General features: G+C 40.0%; 1 protein-coding gene across 4 annotated transcripts in view; it reads left to right on the top strand.

Moving 5' to 3' along the window:
- The first annotated feature begins 9,419 nt into the window (after positions 1-9,419).
- ebf2 (EBF transcription factor 2) overlaps positions 9,420-23,066 on the top strand; it is a 38,731-nt gene continuing 25,084 nt past the window's right edge. For 2 of the 4 annotated variants that reach the window (XM_044111785.1, XM_044111782.1), the window contains exons 1-6: positions 9,420-10,008; positions 11,483-11,639; positions 13,255-13,312; positions 15,401-15,456; positions 15,574-15,647; positions 16,902-16,970. In XM_044111785.1, coding sequence (XP_043967720.1) covers positions 9,875-10,008; positions 11,483-11,639; positions 13,255-13,312; positions 15,401-15,456; positions 15,574-15,647; positions 16,902-16,970 — 548 coding nt within the window. In that variant the 5' untranslated portion in view covers positions 9,420-9,874. Of the gene's footprint in view, positions 10,009-11,482; positions 11,640-13,248; positions 13,313-15,400; positions 15,457-15,573; positions 15,648-16,901; positions 16,971-23,066 lie in introns of all 4 variants that reach the window. The other 2 variants (XM_044111784.1, XM_044111781.1) reach the window with 1 other exon arrangement.

The raw sequence follows: 23,066 nt of genomic DNA, 5'->3' as shown, positions 1-23,066 counted from the left end.
TCATGTGTACCTCGTTTATTTAGGAGAGATTTGAAGTGATCCACAACAAAGCTCAGGACAGCTGCCTTATAGAGCTGAATACATTGTTTCTGAATGAACGGATGAAATATTCCATGAACATGGACGTGACTGATGTTTTATACAGAAAACCATTTGGTTTTTTACATTTAACACTGGGTCCATATTAAGACAAGACTGGAGCTGAAACACTTGATTAATATTACTGTTCAGTCATACTAAGTATGACAAAGAACAACATAAAATTATTTCCAGGTCAAATTGGAAATTTCAGAGAAGAGAAATTTAAAAAGATGATTGATGTAAACTGATGGATTACTTTATTAACTTGTCATTGAATAATTTCTGAATCTGTTTGCAATTACACATAACTGGACTGACTGTCAATATAGATGATTCTCCAGAGATTACACCTTTCTCCAGACAGTTTGACTTTCACGGTAAACTCCAAACTTTATCAAAGGCCTAGGGTCACTGTAGCTGTCCCAGTACAAATGGAGGTCAATGCGACTTATTTGTTTCCCATTGAATTCTGACTGTGATGAGAGTGAAGAGTTATACAGACTGGAGGTGAGTGGACTGGTCCACTGGTGTGGTCAAAATCATCTGGAGTCAAAGGTTCTGACAGTGGACATCCGGAGAACACCTCTCTCACTGGCTCCCTTCAGGATCCCCAAAACTATGGATTACTATGGATCACTTCCAGTTCCTAGGAATCACCATATCTCAGGAAGCGAGGTGGTTCTTTCACAGAGACACTGGTGTGAAAAAGAGAGACTGTACTTCCTCAAGAGGTGCAGCCTGGTAGCATCTGTCTTATGATCATTCATCGGTGTGGTTAAAAGTGTTATTTGTGTAGTTAAACTGTCTGCATATGATTCTTAGTAAAAACAGACTGAAACAGGTGGAGGATCAAACAATTAATGAATGAGACCTTAAGAAAGAGGTGTAATTTTGGGTCTGTCTTAGTTGTTCAAACTGATTCTTTTTAGTTCCTTCTCCACAGACCGGTTCCTCCCCAGTCAGCCAGATTCATCTCCATTTGTAGATCCTATGTGGTTCCTCCCTGTTTTTTGTAACCTCCTAGCTGGTGGTTGGTATAAGCCTGGTATTATGCACAAACAACTTGACCGACAGCAGATTGAATTCACTGATTGGCCTGTGGACTCCTCCCTGAACAACAACATATCAATCAAACTGTGACAAGACTATTGTTGCTGAAATGGTGAACTGCAAATCAACAGTTCAACTGGACAGGGCAACAATGAACAAATATATCAAGTGATTGCTGAGAAGATGGCTACATGGGATCATGCGCTTGTGTACAAGCGCAAGATCCCATAATTGGACAAAAGTGCGGTTTCTTACTGCTGGCCCAAGCAAATAGTTGACTACAATCTCTTTTAAGAACCCAAAACATTGTGTAATTTATTTTTGATTAAAATGTATAAAATGTATTTTATTCGAAAAAAACTAATAAGATTAGAATTTATTCGAGCAACGCTTTGCCTTGCTTGGACAGAGAGAGAAAGACATTCAAAGTGTCAGCCTGTTTTTATATTTTTTATTTTTAAAGTTGCTGTCCAGCATAAAAGTTTTAATCCACAAATAGGAGGCGTAAGTCATTCCCTGAGAAAACAAAGACGCATCTAAAAGACATCTCGTTGTGTTGCATTCCAGAAGCTTCTGCTCGGTCACGTCTTATCTGAACAAACGGGACATTTATCACCGTGTCATTCTACTGTGTCTGCTCGGTTTGTGTGTGTGTGGGCGTTGTTAATGAATTTTTAGCAATGAACTTGTTCTACAAGGATGCAGAGGAGGAACTAAGACAATATATTCCCGAAATCAGATGCAACGGAATGAAGAAACACTTGAGTTTTATTGTTGTCACTTATAGTAAAAACCCTCGCTGGGGTGCCTCCAACATCCCGTTCCTCCGCTGGCTGCCTGCTGAGTATGAAGATGGCATCAGTTCGCCTAAAGGCTGGACTCGTGACTTGAGAGTTAACAATCACCTTATTCCCTCTGTAAGAACATAAAGTACACTTATTCTCCCCTTTATGACATCCGGATGACAGCACTTGTTTTCTTCGTCTCCATTTCTCCTTTACATGAGAGAAGAGTCCAACTGTATCTTGGCAACAAATAACTCTGTTCATACATCATCTTAGACTGTGTCTTCTTGGTTTAGGCTACAACAGATGGTGAACGTTTTGTGGCCTATCACAGCCAAGGACTCAAAGTGAGTTCGCTGAGGTTCTCAGCAACACTGACTTGGCCCGAACACTGCTGGATCTGTACAGTCCACATCTCTTGCCAGAATCATCTGTGACAACACTGGGATCACTGAAGTTCCTGAGAAACCTTTCCGGTACCGACCTCGAGCCTCTGGCTACACCCAGTGTGACGCCATCCCTGCATTTGACCTCAGTCCCTGGCAGGAGGGTGGTATGTTCACAATTTGATATTCTTTGATATTCTGCACAAATGCACACAGCTTTTATAGTAAGTATATTGATTTGATATATTTTCTACAGCTCAAGGTCCAGATAGTCGACAAGGAGTTCAAGGTCCACCAGGTCCACCAGGTAAATTTTCCACTTCCTTACATGGTCATCATTACTGACAGTATATTGTCTTGAAAGCCCATGGATGATCTTAATTATAATGTTACTCATGTATTTGTACTTAAAGGACCCGCAGGGCCGCGCGGTCTGCCAGAACCCCCTGTACCTCCTGGACCTTCAGGCGCAGCAGAGCATGTAGCTTTCTCTGTGCGCCTTGGTAACAACTTCCCCAAAGCTGGTGACCCCCACTGCCTTCCATGATGTCATCTACAATGGACAGAACAGCTATGACCCCAAGACCGGCTTTTTGACTTGTGAGCACCCAGGTGTCTATGAGTTTGATTTCCACTGCATCATTTACCAAAACGAAACCAGTGTGGATCTGCTTCATAATGGAGATCTGATCCTGCACTCATTCACCTCCCGCCAGAACGAGTGCAGTACTTATTTAGTTTGCACAGTCTGTTTAAAGCATTTTAAATGAAGGAGTAAAAACATGATTCAAACAGAGGCAATAAAATAAATTATTTTTTGCAAATGAATAAGAAATGTGTAGCTTCAGCTGAATTGGATACTGTATTTATTTTGCATGTCTTTTTCTTTTGGAAAAAAATATGCAAAATATCTTTTTGCATATTGGAAAATTTAGAAAGCTTAGTGAATTAAACTGACATTCATATTTTTGGACTGTGCCATTAGTCCAGGTTACCTGGTGAGAATCAACATAAGCAAGAAGAGAACATGCAAACTAACTAACTTAACTGCTACTGAATAAAATGTCTCTTTTTCCTCCATCCATCCATCCATCCATCCATCCATCCATCCATCCATTTTCTGTTCACCCTTGTCCCTAATGGGGTCGAGAGGGTTGCTGGTACCTGTCTCTTTTTCCTTTTTAAAATAAATAGTTTCTGCTTTTGAATGCCAAGTTGTATGATTTATTGCAATAAATTATACAATAAATCATACACGTGAATTATTACATGACAAACCCAACAAATAACGTCTTTCTGAGTGACCTTTTTGACTGTGCAGAATGGTCAAAACGTTCCTGAGATTCCTGAGATTGCTTGCAGTCTCAGGAATCCCAATTCACAATACGACCAGTAGATGGAGCCAAAGTACAAGTCTGTCAACAAGGGGAAGCAAAGAGCAACAGGGTCAGTTCCAAAATATTGCATTATTATTTTTGGACATACAATTTGTTATAGAAAAGTGAATAATTTCGTAAATACCTTTACTGTTTAGTTTTAAACACAGCATATAACTGTGTTGGTTTTCAGATAGAAATATTTGTCTCGCTGGGGTTCAGATAAAGAGAGTTGATGTGAAGGGCACGAATTAGAATACATTTAATGTATCTGGATTTAACAATTTTATTATTATTATTATTTGGTGGAAACAATCTGCTGCTACCAGTTTATGTTGAAGTTGCCTGTTCTTTAGTTATAGTTCAAGGAAAATTGAGCAGTTTTATTTATCAGGTTATAAATTATAAAGTTTCCTTTAAATACAATTTATCCTTTTACACTCTGCAATAAAACATATCGGTCGTATTACAGATAAACATCCTGGATAGTTCAGAAACTAATACTATGCTTTCATACAATTAACGAAATAACTAACTTGCTAATTTTGTTGCACATATACATTCTGTGTTTAAGTTATGTAGAGTTCTTATGTTTTAATTCCTCTTCATAAAAACAGGAGCAATTTTAACATAAATTCATGTTCTGTTACAGAATGTACTTTTAGGTTTGCATCGCCTTTGTTTTCTTGTTTTTTGAAAGGGAGATTGTTCAAGGAAGACTTCGTTAAGGAAAACAGGAGGTTTGAACAGCAACATTTATGATATTCATTTTAAATGAAACTCTGCAATCTGGAAACAAGCAACAACAATCACATAAACAAACTCCTGGCACCCTTGAATTACTGAAAAGAACATTGAATGTAACACCTGTGTTTCTCTGATCAACTTCAAAGTGTCTCCAGTGAAGAGGAAAAGTTTGAAATGAGCAGATGTTAAACTACAACCATTTTATAATCCAAGTTTTCCAGGAAAAAAACAAACAAACCACTAATTAATAGATCTGAAGTATTTCTGTATGAAGCTAAAAGGTGCCACACTGCACCTTCTTGAAATATGGGATCAAATAATAATAAGTGGTTATTTTATTAAATGACTGGTTTCATTGCATACCCTCATCCTGTTGGAATCTACATCCTTCATCGAAAACAGAAACAAACAAACAAAAAAAACTCTGATGTATTGTGATCGATGCGTGACGTTGTGGGTCGCATTAGTGCTGTTGTTGTTTTCTGCACAACGCAGAGGAGAGACGGAAACCAGCTGCTGCGTCTCCACATACTCCCCTGCACACACATCGCCGCGCGCGCGTGCACGCGCACGCCACGCCCCCTCCTGACCTGCGTGGTCACAGCGCCATCCACACAAAGTGACTCTGCGTGTCCCGTGGGAGCAGGGGAATGCTGGAGAGGACGAGCGGCACACGATACCCCATTGTTTAGCTCAGCAGTCACTGATCCCCCTCCACACCCTCTCTCACCCCTCCACACCCACAGCGCCTCCAAAACACACAGACTGATCGTCTCAGTGGGGGAAATTGATTCAAAAGACGTTTGTGGCTTAATCTATTCTCCAGTTTTTGCTTGTCTCTCCGTGCTTTAGGAAGTCAGAAAAAAATCCTACACATTCAGTCAGCGGGTTCTGTCGGGTCGGATGGACCAAAACGGAGAACTGAGCAGAACTCCGGTGTCAGATCCAACAACTTTATTCTCAGGGTCAGATTGAGGGGAGTTGGTGCCCCAGGACCCGATACAATTTTGGTACCCTGCCCAGACAAACTACAACAGATTATTAGTTATGTACACATCATCTTAAAAGGCTTTTAGGATTTGTCTACAATAAAATACAAAATTGTTGTAATTTGCCTTTTCTACAAAGTTCCTTTTCACTCTTAGTTTGCAAACTGCTTAGTGCTGGATTACAAACTGATATAGCGAACATTTTTATTCAGATCTTCACTTTGCAACATCATAGAAATGCCATTCACTGCGCTAGATAAAAGCCAGTGAAGACAGTACATTTCAGTCTCTGTTGTCTGTCCATCAAACATGTTGTGCCTTTTGATGTTAAGAAACTAACTGAGCATCTGCCACTGAAGAAGTGTTTCCTTCGGGTTTGCGTTGGTAGAGCTCAGAGTCCGTTGGCCCCACAGGAGAAACACAAATATTTAATAAACTATTTCAGCAGGTTTATAGGAAGTGAAAAATGTTGTAAGGAATTGGACATTGATTCTTTTATCCAAGGTTTTCACTAAGCAATAGAACCATTTTAAGACATGCAAGTTTTTTTTTTAGTTTTTTTACAGAGAAAGATAAAATAAAGCTTGTACTGCAAAAATACTCTACTGTCTTGGACACAACATTAGTACTTTGGAGTTCGTTCATCTGTAGAAAGGTGACTCAAGAAGTTATGGATAATCACTGAAAACATAAAAAACAGTGAAGAAGCATGTCCAGTACTTGCTGTTATGTATCAGTTCATGTCCAGATGGGTTAGAGGTCACACATCTTCCAAACAGTTGCATTAATCTTCTACAGGAAAATCCAACAAATTGAATACTTACCTGTAGAATATTTTTTAAACATGTTTGAAACATATGTGAATAAAAGGAAAGCAACAACATTATTTTGGGGCCTTTAGGTCACTGCTAGTCAGGCCCTGGTTTGTCTTCTAAACATTTCTAATGCTGCACATAATCCGGTTTTATCTCCCAAAGAAACAAAGTCACTCCTACATAAACACACTGTTATTCGACCCACAACTTTTTTTTTTACATGAAGTGATTTTTCTGCATCTCTACCTGAGGTCTAAGTGAGGCCAATTGAATTCAAAAACGTCTTTTTATATCTCATCTTTTCAAAAACAAATGTCAGGGCAAAGAAAGAGATACCATTCATTTACAGAAATACTCAATCAAGATTCAGAACAGATTTTTTTATTCATTCCAATTAGATCCCTGACGAAGATTTCAGCTCACGTCTAATATATCCTTACTTTAAATAAGTCTTCTTTTAGTATTGCTTTAATTTTAATAGAATAATGAATTTTGTGCAAGTAATGACATAATATAAATACAATCTCTTTTGCCCATGTAGCAAACAAAGGTTTCTGACTCAATGACTTATAAAACCAAAAATGAAGTACTTTTCCGACCTACACTGCTCTTATTTTATTACGCAGTGCCGGAATTTCTACCATGATTTGTCATCGTGTGCATATTTTTCACGGTTTTGGGGTTAAGTGTGGCTGTCAGTCACATAAACAGAGAGGTGTGCTGAGGGACAAGGCGACAGGGCTGGAGACTGGTCCACAGGATTCCCCGAGACTGCGCTTATAATTGGGAGAACATCTGACTTTGTCCCGCGCTGGCAGATGGTGGGCTGAGGCGGGATCCAAGGGGGGAGATTTACATTCATTGTCCAGGCTTACAAACTCCACATAGAGACAATAGTCCCGGTAAGGGGCAAGGAACCAGGATTCAAGGAAAAAAAAAGTCTTTTTATGAGCAGCCCAGTGGAAGCGGAAATTAATTTCAGCTGCAAAGCCGTCCAACATATGCAAAATGTTCTTTCTACTGAACCCAAAAAGTGTAGATCAGCTAAATTGTATATAAAAATATATAAAAAGTAAAAGTAATTTTTTTAAATTGAAAAATAACAGAACGATTTCTTTTGGTTTCACAAAGTTAAATGTACAAAATTTTGCACATTTGAGATGGAAATGTCTGAGTGCCCAGCGCTGATTAAGAACTCATTTCGGGCTCTGTCAGGCAGGAGAACCAACGCCAATGGGAGCGCAGCCCTGACCGCTGCAGATTGATGGAGCAACCAGACGGCCATTGTTTCTCCTGACACTGATGCGATGTGTCCTCAGTGAAATCACAGCGTTCAAAAGAGCAGACGGTGGAGCTGCTCTAAGACGCGCCCCTGTCGAGGGCGCACTTGTGTTAAACGCTGACTTGAATGAAAAGACCAAACAGGATTTTCTTTAGCTGTAAAGGATTCTGCACTGTAAAAAATTAGTTTTGAAGGGTGTTGAACATTAGCCATTAAATCTATTTCTATTTCATTAAAAGATCACTTTGTTAATGTGATGTTCAATATTAGTTTAATTCATTAGAGACTTTTTTGTGGAATTACAAGAATTTAAGCTTGCATCCAGCTTTACCCAAAACGCTATCAAGTTAAACTCCATGCAAGACAAGCTTCTTATTAAAGGAGAAACTTGTTGCTAATAATGAGGTTTTGCAACCAATCAAGATTATTAAACTTGATCTAAATAGTTTGAATTCAGCTTTAATTCTCTTTGCAACAGTACAAACGGCAAACTTAATTGATGTAAGTGAACCTGCAGAGCAAAAGTTTCGAAAGTCACTATGGTAGTCCCACTTTGACAAATCAAACTTGTTCTGCCCAATTTCAGACAACTTTGATAAGTTTTTGTGTGTTTTTTTTTAAGATTTCATGAATCTCAAACCATGTTAAAGATTAGTAAAGTGATCCAATTATGATCTAACTAGTTTAAGTATTTCCAATTCTGACCAGAGATGGTGAAATGCTTCCCAGATTCTTTAAAACAATCAAACAAACAAACAAACAAATTATTCATTTAGATTACAGCTTTGAATCAGAAACCAGCTTTAGCATTTTTTGCTCCACCTTATTTCATCTTCATCTTTTAACCATGTGCCCACTCCCTATTGTTTGAAAATATAAACAACAGACAAAAATTAAAGTCGCCTCACTGATCAGGGTGAACATTTTCTGCTCTGAGTGCAACTAGGAAGGACTGCTGTGTGAGGACTTGGCCACATGTGAGCACTTTGGGACATCTGAGGGACGTACAGATGTCCCAAATCATTCTTTGTGAGAGAATGATTTGTATCTCCACATCAGAAGCCTCCAAAAGCCTCCAATAATACCAGGAAGCGTCGTAAGATTTGTTGCTGGTCACATCTTTGAAATAAATTTAAAAGAGGGATCTGACTACTTGTTAGAAATAGTGACAAGTTTGGAAATGCTGCTTGCTAGCAAGTAGATCAGTTAATAAACTGAAAATATTGATTGATTTCATTTGTCAATGAAGCTTTTCCCGGTACCTTATCATGATAGACTTAAAATGTTGACAAACTGTTTAAATGAAACTTTATGAAATTCTTACAATGATTTTATTGTCTTAATTCTTACAGATAGTTTTTTTTAGTGCAACTTTGGTGTTACTGCCCCGCAGAAACTTTTATCTGAAATGTCACAAAAGTACTTAAATAATAAATTTAAAAAATCACACACATTCAGACACTCAACAATTTACTTACATTTTATTTTGCTTAGTGAAGCAAAGCTATACTCACAATTTCTTCAGTGATAGCTGAACACAGAATAAATATATAAAATCTCAATGTTAGTTATTCTATCCAAATATATAAGTGTCTGTGATGCAAACATTGAAAATGTGCTTTTCTCTTTTTAAAATAAATAAATAAATAAATAAATGAATAAAAAAGAGTCAAAGCTGGCTGAACTGTTGTATGAAAGTTTGTTATGAGAGTCACCGGTTGGATAGTGAATCTGGCAGCGGTCCAAACAACGGATGCACTTTACACCAATGAGAGCATCCATTTCAACAATCGGTCCCCCATATGGCACTTGGCCCCTCCTCCACGCTCCATCCCGGCGGAGGGTCTCATTCATGCTCCAGGACAGCGGCTCACTCCAAGCCTACTGGCCTCAGGATCAGCTGTTTTTGATCCAACCCGGCCTTGTGACAAAGGAAGACTTTCTGCGCGCAGATCTACTTTTTTTTAAAGTACATCTCCATCCCCGTCTGATCCTCTCTGTTGGAGCAGATGATCCGCTGCGCTCCCACTCCTGCTCGAGATGTGCGCTCGGACAATGATTGTAATCTGTGGAGACATATATCTACATTCAGCTTTTGAACCTTGAATGAAAGAAAGTCCGTGCGGATTTCTACTGAGCCCCGTTAAGAGTCATAACACAGCACCAGACATTTATTCATTTTTTTCTCCCCCAAAGCTCACTGGAAGCTTCTTTTGCGGCGCTTTTGAGGGAGCGCGGCGCCCTGAAGTGGACCCTCTGTTCGTTACTGAGGTGCTTCAACTTGTCCAGGCCATCTTGTCGGTCCGAACCAAATCATAACAGAATTTCAAAAAGTCATCCAAACGACCAGGACAGGGCTTTAAATGTTTGGGATCCCGGAGCAGCTAATACGAGACGTGAGCGGATTAAAAGAGAGAACTCTTGGAGAGGAGATGGATCCAGTCCGGTCGTGGGTGCGTAATGTTGGAGTTGTGGATGCGAACGTTGCAGCGCAAAGGTAAAGTACGAAGCTCAACTTTTCCCGCTACGCTTGCCTCTCAGAACTGTGCAGAATTTAATTTATGGCTTGTTAGAAAATAGTTTGGAGTGTTGATGTCAGAATGGAGTCGGAAAATTACAGGAAAAGACTTGCTGTAAAATATGAAAACAGCAGCTCACATTATGATAAATAAACTATTTGAAGAGCACACAACGAGCGATAATGTCGTGAATTAGATTTAGGGTTGAAATTTGGGTTTTTGTTTGATGCGCAACAGGGTTTGTTCTGTCCAAAACGTTCAAGTTTGGATGAAAACTGTACATTTATCGCAAAAGTTTCAATGCAAAGAAAAAAGAAACAAACAAATCAGACTTTTATGTATTGAATTAAAATGTAAAATTAACTTATACGCCACAGTTTTCTCAATTTCGCCCAATTTTTTAATAAAACAACAAAAAACAAAACGTTTTTACGGCTTGAGCAATTTCAAACTTTTTGAAAAGAACAAACTTAATTTTATCAGCAGCAGACAGTGAGATTAAAAGGTTTTCTTATTATTTTGTCGCACATATTTTGTTTTTCTGACTCCAACTGAGAGCAAAGTTACGTCGCAAAAAGCCAAACTGGCGTAGCTTTATTTTTAAGAAAACGATCAGCGAAGAAGTAAAGCGGAAGCTTTATTTAATGAAATAAAAGAAGTTTATTTTTTTGTTCAATTCAGCGCAATAAGTAGGATTTTTGATAAGCTAAAATTATTATTGAAACACGCGCAATGCTTAACTCATGATCAATAAAGAGAATTGTCAAGTATGATTTTGATTCAGATTTACGTATTTTACATGAAACAACTTTCTCCTCAAAGAGAAGAACTATAAGATTAAAAAAATATAAATGGACCATTTCAAAGTCCAACTTAAATAAATGTTGCATGTCTGTATTGAGACAAAAATGAAATTCGCTCAAACCTACTTTTTAAAATTAATTTCTCATGTTTTGGATTTTAATAAGGTGATCCTCCAAATCAAAAGTGTTTTTTGTTTCGTTCATATTACGTTTTACTTTCAATCTATTTTATGTTAAATTAGTGTTGTCCATGTACTTTCAACATTTAAGTCCAAACGTAGGATTTTTTTCAAATCAGGAACATAAGCTGAAATAATGTGACTTTACATTTTTGCAAATAATGAATCAAATTATACAGGACCGACAATTTATTTATTAAAGCCACGTTTTTGACTTAAAAAAATTAAAAGAATGACAAATAAATATTAAGAGCTAAACTTTTTACCTTTCAAAATTGTTTTTTTTTTAACAGAATATTTGCAACATCTTTAAACAAAAACTCCAATATCTCTCAGAATTGTCTTTTCAGTTTTTATTGATTTTTCACATTTTAATTTGAAGAAAAATTCACCAGCATCACAAACAAAGAGTTAAACTAGACACAATGATTCCTGAGAGCTGATTGTGTCTCTTCCTGTTGTGTCCTCAGTGGAGTGGCCCTGTCAAGAGCTCACTTTGAGAAGCAGCCGCCTTCCAATCTTCGCAAGTCCAACTTTTTCCACTTTGTCCTGGCCCTCTATGACAGACACGGCCAACCTGTGGAGGTGGAGAGGACGGCGTTTGTGGACTTTGTTGAGCATGAGAAGGTGAATGCCTCTCTATTTGATAACTGTCTCAGGATGACATTAATTCGAAACCAGTTTTTTTCATCCCAACACTTCCTTTGAAGAGAAACAGTGCAAAAAATAATAACGCATTTAAAATCAGACAACATTTCACTTTAACCAGGTGCTCAACCTAATCTTCCCCATCCTGAGTACAGCCAAACATACCGAACAGCTGACGGCTACATGTTTACATGAGCTTCACCCTCAATGAGCTGATGATGGGGGATTGAAAAAGAATAACTAATGACTAATTAGCAGCTCGCCTCATTAGGAGGATATCACCACTTTTTAAAATGCAAATCATGCTTGCTGCTGTTAAGATATACAGTGAACTAATCATCAAAGTGTCTTTTCGTTAAAGCCCCCCCATGCTTTAGTGAAAGGGCTTGTTGTTGAGTCTGAAATTTCTCAGTTCGGACACGAGTGAAATGAGGAAAGAGTTTCATGGCAGAGGAAGAGTTGGATATGAAGGAACGACCACAGATGATTCTTCTGACCACATCCGATGGATGTTTGTGTTTTGTGTGGAGGGCAGTGGACCTCCTGCAGCACCGTCCTGAGGAGAGTAAATTGGGGGACATCTTCCTGCCTCGTGAAGCCGAAACATATTTGTGTTGTCATTCATGCTGGCAGCTGTGCTAATGCCAGGTCTGAAAGCTGTCACTGTGCTGCTCGTTGTGCCACACAGGCCAGCGCCGACTCACATGATGACAGGGGAGAAGTTCATTTTCTGCATGGTTACCCTGGCATCTGTTTTTGCCTCGCAATTATGCAGCAGTAAAGCAATGGCATGGCAAAATAAATGCTCCTCTGAGTGCATTTGCAAAAACTTTATGAAGCCAGGCATCCATCTATCACCTGTTGTGTCGCAGTCTCACTCCTCATATTAGGCTCTGAGTTCGTCTTCATGCATCTTAATTCCTACACTTTCTTCTTCCCTTTTTTTTCTGTATCTTTTACAACTGCCTCGTTTTGCCTGTTTCTTTTTTTCCACTTCCCTTTTGCTCTCCTCCTTTCCTGAGCTCATCTCTGCAAAATGCAGGCCCTCCTGGGTTATTGGACCAGAGAGCATTCCTTTGAGACCACTTAGAAAGACCAGTGGAGGTAGAGGATGAGAAAGAAAGAGGCGGAACAAGAGCCAAACAGGGAAGAAGTGAGAGCTCGGGCAAAGGAGGGATGGTGGGAAAGAAGTTTTTTATGTCAAGGTCCGCTGGTGCTCGGGCTCACACACAGCAGGGGGGAACACAATTTTCCTCCTGCACACACACGAGCATGTACAAATGTTCCTCCTGCTTTGCAGCAGAAACGACCGTTTGGTCAGATCTCTGTTTCAAGACCCTTGTATCAGAGATGATGGTTCCGTCTCTACAGTGAGCCCCGAGCTGAAGGTTAAGTGCTCAGCTTATATGCATGATGAGCTTTGAGCCTACTGTTCTGATCTGGAAGATGCTCCACGGAGAAGAGCAAGCTCTAGGATGTTAATAAATTTGGTGCTTAACTCTGATGCCCATGTGCAGATGTACTCACCCCAGTGTACTCATCGGCATGCATTGTGCTTCCCTCTGTGTGTTTTTCCCCTCTTTCCAAGGAGCAGACAGGAGAAAAGACGAATAACGGCACTCACTACAAGCTACAGCTCCTCTACAGTAATGGTGAGTTGACAAAAAAAAAAAAAATCAGTTCCTTGTCCTGTATTTTGATTTAATTCTGCCATAACAAGTTATATTAGACTCACTACCAAGAGTCGTAAGAGTTTAGAGGGACACACACCTCTCCGCCACACCCCCAATCCCTCTGCAGCTCATTGCCTGATCTGTCTTTTCTAAGATTTTAAAGCCCTCCAAGCAGCTACCTCTGGGCTCCAGTAGAGGAAAATGAGATAAATGTTGCCACCCCATCCGATCCCCCATCTTCTCCCACTGCAGTTCCTTCACATCAGATCAGGGGATGCACAGAAAATTGTGGTTCCCATGAGTCACCACTGCCCCTGCTCTGCCATCCCATGGCACCCATGGGAGAAAAGATAAAAGGCGAGTTCTGGAGGAGCCCCGTTCACGCAGAGACGAACGCACCACATGTACACGCGAGCACGCCAAGAGCACTTCCTCTACATGCCCTCCTCCCCTCCCCTTCCCCCACAAAGCTATATCAAAGGCGTCTCAATCGAGACTTTGATGAGAGGAGCACAGTTTTAAAAGCAATACTCTCAAAAGTCTTTGCAGAGAAAATACATGAACAGTGACTATCTTCTCTTATGCAGTAAATCATTAAATCGTGTTTCTTTTCATTCTGCGCTTCACTGTTTCAACTTAAAGTTTCTAAATGTTGTTGTAGTTGCAGAAAGGTGCTATGAACCTTTTCAGATGTTGTCAATTTGCGACCAGAAGCATCATGGAATTTTATTCAGGTGGACCAACGCAAAGTAGCAAATGATTGTGAAGTGAAGGAGCGTGATATCATTTGATTTAAAACCCCAGAAAACTGTGGTGTACATTTGTAATTGCCCCTCTTTACTCAAATATCCTCAAATAAAACCCAGTTCTATTTCCAGAAGTCATTTAATCCAACTGCGTGTAATTCAGCTTTTCTGTGAAGACCTCAGAGGAGACTAACTGCATCATGAAGACCAATGAACCTTTACGAAAGACAGACAAGAAGAAAGTCTTTGCTGAAAGAAAGCCATAAGAAGTCATTTGCCTCAAGAGATTCAATGGATCCAGTAAACATGTGAAAGAAGAACCTTGGATCACATAAGAAGAAAATTACACCTGAACATTATCATGCCCATTTTCAAGCCTGGTGGTGGCAACATCATGCTGTGGGAAAGCTGGCCAGGGTTTAACGGAAGCTAGATGGAGTCAAATACACAGAGGAGACTGAAAAAAAAGATCTGATTCACCTCCAGCGGGACAAAGACGCTGAGCTTACAGCCAGAGTGACAATGCAATAATTTAAATCAAAGCACATTCACGTGTTAAAATGGCTTAGTCAAAGTTCTTACCCAATTTCATTTGAATAAAATAAAAAAATAAAAATCTAAGTGTAAAAACATCCAACAAACTTTTAAATCCTTGGATTGTTTTGTTTTTCTTTCCTTCCTTGCTTGAGTTGGTAAAGCTGCAACATTCCCTTCAAAGGATTAGTTTCTGGTCTAAATGTAACAAAATGTGAAAAAGCTCATGGACTTTGAATACTTTTGCAATGTTCTGTATTGTTTTATAACTGTTTGTCAATCATCTGAACTTCTAGCCCAAAGCCAACACAGAAACAACCACAAAGAGCCCATCCTAGGAAATCCGTGAGAATCCTGTAAATTATAGCGCTAAAGTAGGACATGAGAAATGTTTATCAAACATCAAATGACTCAATTCCCTCAGAAACCATTGCAGAAAAAATATGATTGCACACCACGCTTGTTCTCCTCAGTTTTCTGGACTGAATTCAATATTTTTTTTTTGGTGAGAGACTGTCGGGAGGTTGAAAAAGAATAATGTATCCCATAAATCTGGTTACTTTATTTTTAGCGTTTAGTGGGTGTTGAGAGCATTCCTGAGAATTTCAGGACTGCCCCTGACATACTGTGGTATTGATGTGATCTTAAAATTAAATCCAGACTTGATGGGTCTCAATTTATCAAATGAAAATCATCTGCATGCATAACAATTCTCCTTTTTCCTCCTGCTCAGAACAAGTTACAACGTTATTGATGAGATCCACATCCTGTCTTTTCTTTCTCACAGGGGTTCGTACGGAGCAAGATCTTTACGCGCGACTTATCGACTCCGTCACCAAACAGGTTGGCAGACTTTCTTTAAATCTTCCTGAAAGGATTCCAATTCATCCTAAAGAAATTAGTTTAACTTTTCCACATGAAACTGAATCCGTCCTGCTGGCCTTTATTTCCTCTTCCCAGCCCATATCGTATGAGGGACAGAACAAGAACCCAGAAATGTGCAGAGTTCTGCTCACGCATGAGGTTATGTGCAGGTGAGCGACATACAGTGATTGAAATTTTTGCCTATGGGACTAAATCCAAACATCCATTATTCTGTTACACTCTGATTTTCCCAGCATTGACGAAATGTGCTTTTGAGATGTTTTTGTTCTTAAAAAGGGGGGTGTTGTTAAACTATAAGTCTACCCTGCCTGTCATCATCCTTGTTACAGTGCTGACCCCCTGCTGCTTTCCGCTGTATCGCAGCAGGTCGCTGGTCCCCCCCTCTTTCTGAACCGGGATTTTTTGCAGGCAGAACTCAGCTACCAGCACCAAGTAATTAATGGGAAACAGTTTCCTCTCTTTGCTCATTGAACTATAACTCCCGCTGTTATATTTTAGCCAAGATGGCATGTGTGAACATGGTACGACAAGAGTACTCCTCCAAGCAGGGTTAAAGCGCTGATTTACTAGCATTTAAAAACTTGAATTTGAATCCGGACCAAGGCGATTTTATTGTTATGAGGTGAAGAAAGAGGACAAGTCAAAGGGATGGGTTATGGATGGGGAGCGTGGTCTGGAAGTGGGGCACTGACCTGGGATTCAGAGAGGTAAAGGATGCAGTCCTGGGACACGCAGAGAGGAACTGAGACGGACCAGGCTCTGCCATTGTGTGGCCAGCAGATGCCCGAATGTGACTCACAGCTGGCTAATAACAGAACCGAGGAGGCAGAGGGCAAGCGTCACAGCTGGGGAGTGAGGCCGTCTGACAGGGGGGCGGAGGGGGGAAGGGCAGGGCCAAGCTGGGATACGGGAGGGCTGAGGCGAGGTGTAGGGGTGGCAGATGGTTAGGGGAGGGGGCACTTTTGTTATGCAGTGAAGGGGACAGGGAGGTGTGTTGGGGGGGTAGGAGGGGGCTGGCCAGCAGGCTCCTCGGACAGAACCGCTGACGAATGGTAGGATGCTGTGGGATAGGGTGTGTGTGTGTGTGTGTGTGCGTGTGCAGTGGAGCTGCATGGGGGTTGAGTTTGATTTCAGAATCAATGTGACAGATTGCCTGGCTGGCTTTTCACTTTTGAATGGTCTCTCACTGTTTGTAGGGTGTGTTGTTGTACCTTTTCTTCCTCTTTTCTTCTTTTGTCTATTCTTCCCCTCCCCTCTCATGCCTCCTTTGTGTGTTTCTGGATTTTGGCCGACCGCAGAGAAGCGTTGTCTGGGGCTGTGGATGCTGATGGGCCAGACAAATAATAGCCAGTTTGGTTTCATTTTCTGACTTTTTTCTCTCTTTCTTGCAACCACCCACTCAGCCGCTGCTGCGAGAAGAAAAGTTGTGGCAATCGCAACGAGACGCCTTCTGATCCGGTCATCATTGACAGGTAATAACATGAAACATGTACCTCCAATAATCCACCACTACACACCTAATCTCCAGTTTGGCTCTTTGCATATATGGAAGTAAACACTCACACTGAAAAAATGGAAACATTTAACTCTTTCATTTACTCCTTAAATGTAAAGATAGTTTGTGTTTTAAAGCAGCCCCCCTTTTGTACATCAAATGTTGGCTGACACTGTAAGGTAACCTGTCCCACCATTCTGTTCACCTAAGCTGCCAAGATGGAACATGAACACAAATAAAATAAAATAAAATGTGGTCTTGAGGGTGTTGGTGATTTAATCCCTTTTCTATTTTGTACATTTTCTATTTGGGGAGGTATTCACCTTCAACTCTAAAGCCATCTTCTTCTTCTTCTGTAAGAAAAATAAGTTTGTGCCCATGCCATGAGGAGGAAAAATGTCATAATGGAAGATTTATAGAGGTGTTCTTGTTTTCTAACAGTAATCTACTATAAGGAAGTTTTGTTACATGACTCCTAAAATTATTTTTAATTTGATCAGGGGACCTAATTTGTTAGAACAAAATAATTTTTGCATGAGGATCCAAACTGAAATAAGCAGAAACAGGGTATAATGCAATGTTTTAAGATGTTAATGTACAATTAAATTAAACTGTACTTAACATTTAAACTTTAATGCTTTAAGTCATGTGTTTAAAACCAAAATAGCAACTTTAACACTATGGCATCAGTATTTTTTACTTACAGGTTTGTTTTCAGATAAAAAATGGTGATATAAAGACCCAGAGCTGGTCTTCGGACATGTTTTTGTTTTTATTTGGGCATTTTTGCTTTTTACACCTTATCAGTTCAATATCTGACCATTAAACTAGTTAATTCTGACCAAAGAATACTTCAGGCCTAAAAGAAGTGCTTAAACTTAGAGAAGGAAATGGGTCTAAATATCGAGATTGAAATGGGATTTTCAAACTCTTTGATATCAGTAGATTGTCAAAAAGTCATTTTTGACAATAATCCTTTAAATGAAGGTTAAATGAAAATAAATCAAATTTACTCAGAACCAGCCAGGGATGACCTCCTGCATTGTTTTCTGATACAGTGTGAATAAAACAGCTGTACAGTTTCCTTCTTAATTGATCCATTATTTTTTGGAGGGCCAGAATGCCGTTTCCTTTCACTTTGAACAGCTTTGCCATCAGGCTGCAGGTTTCTCAAACAAGGTGACTCTCAAGGAGCTTTTAGCTGAAAACGTGGCTTGGAGTTAATGATTGGCTGAGGGATGGCATGTTTCTGTGCTCTGTGTTCACTGGATGGTTTTAGTAAATATTCCTTCCAGATGCAGCTTGTATTTGATTAAGTTTTTTATGAGCTTGAAAGTATACGGTTGTATTAAACCTTTGCACATTATTTGATGTTTAATTTCCAATACACACTAACACAATTAACTAAGTGATCATGAATGTTTCAGTCATTTAATTTTACACATCCATCAACTCTCGTTTCTTAAGACCTTGGTGAGCCTGTGAGTCATTTCTTACCACACTTCTTCCTTCCACTTAACTTTCCATTAGCCTCTTAGCAGTATTTTTGAACAGCTACTTTCTTTACCAGTAAGCTTTTGTGGGGTAAATGACTGCAGGGCAAGTATCAAGTCAGCAGTCATTATTACTATGATAGTGTTTGCTATGACATGACATTTATGTATTGAAGTATTTTCTTTCATTAGTCTTATGTAACATTTAATTTATTAGAAATTGGGTTATATATTGATTTTAATTGTTGATAATCTAATTTATCGAGTCGCCTACTTATCTACAAATGCTCTTATTTTTAACCTTTCTGGATCTGCTGCAATTTCCTCACTCCTGACGTTTCACCTGGTGTAAGCACATGTTCCCTTTCATCAGAAGCACGTATTTATTTCCTTCCTGTAGGTCGACTCTCATAATAATTGTGCACCTTCACAGCCAGTCAGGCTTTGTGCCAGATGACCATCCCTCTGTAATCAGCGTGAGGGTGAGACTTCACGTTCTGGGCTTCCTGGAGGCTTTGTATTGTCTGCTTGGCATTAACCGCAATGATGAATGCTCGCGAGGAAACCGTACATGTGGAATAGTTTCTTTGTGATGTCAGAGACACAACCCTCATCACCTCTTCCCCTGTCTCTCTTCCACTCCCACCTTTCTGCCCCTCTTCCCGCTCTTCTGCCCCTCAATTGTCTGTCAAGGAAACACACACTTCATATACGTCAAGGACCTTTTTCTTTTTCCCCTCCTCAGTTCAAGCTGGCTGGCTGTTGACAGTGTGTCTCTAAGGATCTCTGCTGAAGATAGTTTTCATATAACGGAAAAAGAAAAAAAAAATTCGCTGTTGTTTCTTGAGTTTTCCCAGAATACGGCAGAGCAGCTGCTTTTCCCATTTACAGTGGCATACAGTTCGAACAATGACCCCTTTTGGCCCCTTGTTTTATTTCGTACTTCCTCCTAACATAGTCAAACTATCTTTGAAATTAGCTTCTAAGTAGTTTTTCAGCACATCAGTAAGGACAAACCAAACTTTTAACCGTCTATGTATCAGTTTAGACTCATGTGCATCTCTCAAGGGTTGAAATCGTTGACCTGCAGGATGAACTAATCAGACTGGGCCCATTTTATCCTGATGGGAGCTTCTCCATCATAACGGATCTGCAGCATCTTCTCCTCATGGATCAACCAATTAGCAGACAGTTATTTTCTGATTAGCCAATGGAACCTTGCGTGACCAACGTTGGTTTTTCTGTTCCAAGACCGAACTTAAAGTGATCGGTTAGCACAGTTTGCATCTGCATCCCCAGATTCTCTGCGCTGCTCATGTGCTCTCAGGAATGATGTACGCTTTTAGTGTTTGTGTTGCGATCCTTTATTTATGTATGTATATGGATGTATGAACGATTGTCTGTGTCTGCGTGACCCTTTCTGTGACCTTTTTCCCCAGTCGCTGCTTGGAGTTTAATTATTCATGTGTGTATGGATGTGTGTGTGGGTGTGTGTGTTTGTCTGCAGCCATGCATGTGTGCGTGTGTGTGTGTAGGAGACGGTCTGTTTCTGTGGATGCAGTAATCAGCCTCCTGCTCCCAGCCCCAACACCTGTTCTCCAATTAACATGCAGCGTTCTGGGGCCCAGTCGCTCCCGTCGCCCAGCCGCTGCTTTCCACCCCTTTTCCTCCTTTCGCTCTTTATTCTCACACTCGCAGCCTCGTGCCTCCTTCTTTTAAGCCCCCCACCCACCCAAGCTTACACACCCCTCTCTCTCTCTTTTCTTTCCCTCTCTATTCCTACTATTTTGACTCCCAATTTCTTAATTCCCATGCTCCTCTTCTCTTTTCCCTTTTCCGTCTCTTTTGCCCCCTACCCCATTCCCTTTAGCCTGTCTAATTTTGCCATAATTAGGCGGTGTCATTAGGACACCTACCCAAGCACAAGGGAGTTTGCAATTCCCCAAACGGCCCCAAACCCCCACTTTTCTAATCTCCTTTCCATATTGTTTCAGTTTTTACTCCCCCCCCACCGTTTCCTCCCTGTGCTACTACTGCTGGTGCTGCTGCACCACGCAGCCCCCTGCACCCCTCCTACTCACTAATCCCGATTTGAGAGAAAAGAGAAAGAGGAGATCACAGCTGATCCATGAGGAGGGGTGGGGATAGGGGGGGTGCAGGGACGGAAGGATGAAAAGGGCAAGGGCAGCCGCTGACAAAGAGATGACTCAAGTTGCTTATATGGCGAGCATTATCTAATGCTCCACTGCCTGCTGCGTCTAATAGTTTTACATCTGTATAATCTTAACATTGGTGAACCACAGTACTCTTTAAGTTGCTTCTGTGTTTGTAGAAGGCCCACTTATCTTTGACTGATGGGGTGACTGGCTCACTGATTGGTTTGATGATTGATTAGTAGAAAAAAAAACACAGATCGATTATTCTTGGCTCATCACCATAAATGTTGCTCATCAAACTCTCGCAGGTAAACTTTATGCCGCTTTTGTATTCTTTTAAAAGTACTTCAGCTAAATTTTTAAAATTTGAAGTAAATGGGAATATTTCACAATTGCTCAAATTTCAGCTCATTAAAATTAAAGAGGAGAACCTAAAAAAAATATAAAAGTAGCATTTTCCACCAGTTATTGCTCAATCTGAACTCCCAGTATTAACCTAGGCAGATCTGTTAATGGTGGTGTTATTACCATTCATGACCCTTGACCTCTCAGAAACTATATTGGTTCTGGGCCCAGGATTTATGGGTGAACCGAGGGTTTTTACAATGGAGACAAGCAGATGTCAGTATTAGTGTTAGTCCGGTTCAGATGGGGAGGAGGGGACTGACGGCGAGTGTGTGCTTTTAAATTTGGCTAAGAAGCCCAGATCAATAGATAGTCATAAGGAGTGTGTGGAGGGATCCATCGTATGAGGCCTTGTGAGGGGCAGTCGGGTGATCAATGGCGAGCACTATCTCACTAATTGATCGTGTTTCCAAGAGGGTTCTTTTTTAACAAGCCACTGCTCAGAGAAAAGAAGAATAATCAATAGAAATTTTCCAATGCTGTCAATAGGGCATTTTCCTCCCCCCACACTCAAGATGGACTTTCAGAAAAATTTCACATTCCCTCTTTTTCCTTTTAAATTCTGAAACATCCAAGCATCAAACATGTATCATACACTCATAAACTTCCAATATTCGGCTGTTTTGCTTCATATTATTTGAGCTGAAAATGACTTCAGCTGTTCAGCTCCAACAGGAATCCATTACTCTTAATCCCAGGTTGTGGGCTGTATTGATTTGTTTGTAGTCTTGGTTCTGGTTATGCGTACCACAGGAACATGTTGTTTTCAACTACTGAACAAAACAGCTTTATTTATTTATTTTTTTGCATCTTTGCGAATCAATTTAGCTGACAATTGGTGAGTCTCGACTAAGTTACAAAGACTCCCAGCTTGATGGATCTTATTGCTTTTATTAGTTATTAATTCTTTAAGCTGTTTTTCCAGGGAGGGAACAGAGCATACATGTTAAATCACAGGAAAACAATGCCTGACTTTAGCTTGAAGTGTGAAGTAGCTATACAAAGTTTGACAATAAATTCAGATCCTATTTGTTGCTTTATGCAAATGTCTGCTCTCTGCTGATGTGGTATGTCAGTCTGACCATCTGTTTCAGAGTTAGCCTTTCCATATGCTTGTTCCCCGCTTGTCAGAAGCAAATTTTAAAAAATATATGGTGATGTAGGGGTTTCTTGGAGGTCGTCTACTTTGCCCTCACAGCAGGCCGCAGCAGTTTCTTCTTGTCCTGCTAATGGCGGGGAACTGCAGACTCCTCATTTTTCTGCTCGCAGCCAAAAAAACAAAATAGCAGCTAAAAAGTCTTTGGGAAAAGAACATTAAACTATCAGCCAGAGAATAAATGCTGCAGCATTTATTTGGACCGTGTCAGGGGTCGAATTCCTCCCCACTCCCAGATGCGTACTCAAAATCTGCCGCCAAGTCGCTCTGTTAGGCCATTATATAGGCACTCTAAGGTTTATGTCTGAGACAACAATGTCAAAGGAGACGGTTTTCTCAGACTCACTGTATAGATTCATATTTTATATAGTTGCTTATATTCTCAAATTCACATCAGCAAAAGGATGTTGTATACATTTGTTTAGTACTGTTTCTGTTAGTAGTTTTAATAATAATAAAAAATAATGATGAAAATAATTTAATGTAGAAAAACTTGTGGTCTTCCTCTATAGATGCAGTTTGTTGCAGAAAGAGTGAAAGTTGACGATTTGACAGTATATCTATACATTTATGCATTTAAAAGAAATGGGAAATAGTGAGATGTCTTTATCTAAAGATAAACGTGTTTCCTTTTGCAATACATAGAAGTACTTCCAGGCCTTATGCAAACATTTTTCTTGTCCTACGAGTCCTTTAAACACTGTGTAGTTTAGTGTGGAGGCAGTATACTCCTACACAGAAATATGTGAAAAATACCAACCAGTTTAACTCTTGTTTAGGGAAAAATTTTAGAAAAATAAATGTTTTTGTTGGTAAAATTATCAGTGGGCTTATTGATACACCTGCTGTCAATACTTTGTATT

This window comes from Gambusia affinis, linkage group LG03, assembly GCF_019740435.1.
Source record: "Gambusia affinis linkage group LG03, SWU_Gaff_1.0, whole genome shotgun sequence".
In the NCBI taxonomy this organism is placed as follows: Eukaryota; Metazoa; Chordata; class Actinopteri; order Cyprinodontiformes; family Poeciliidae; genus Gambusia; species Gambusia affinis.
Note: the sequence above shows the minus strand (reverse complement) of the source record. Positions and strands in the feature narration are given on the sequence as shown.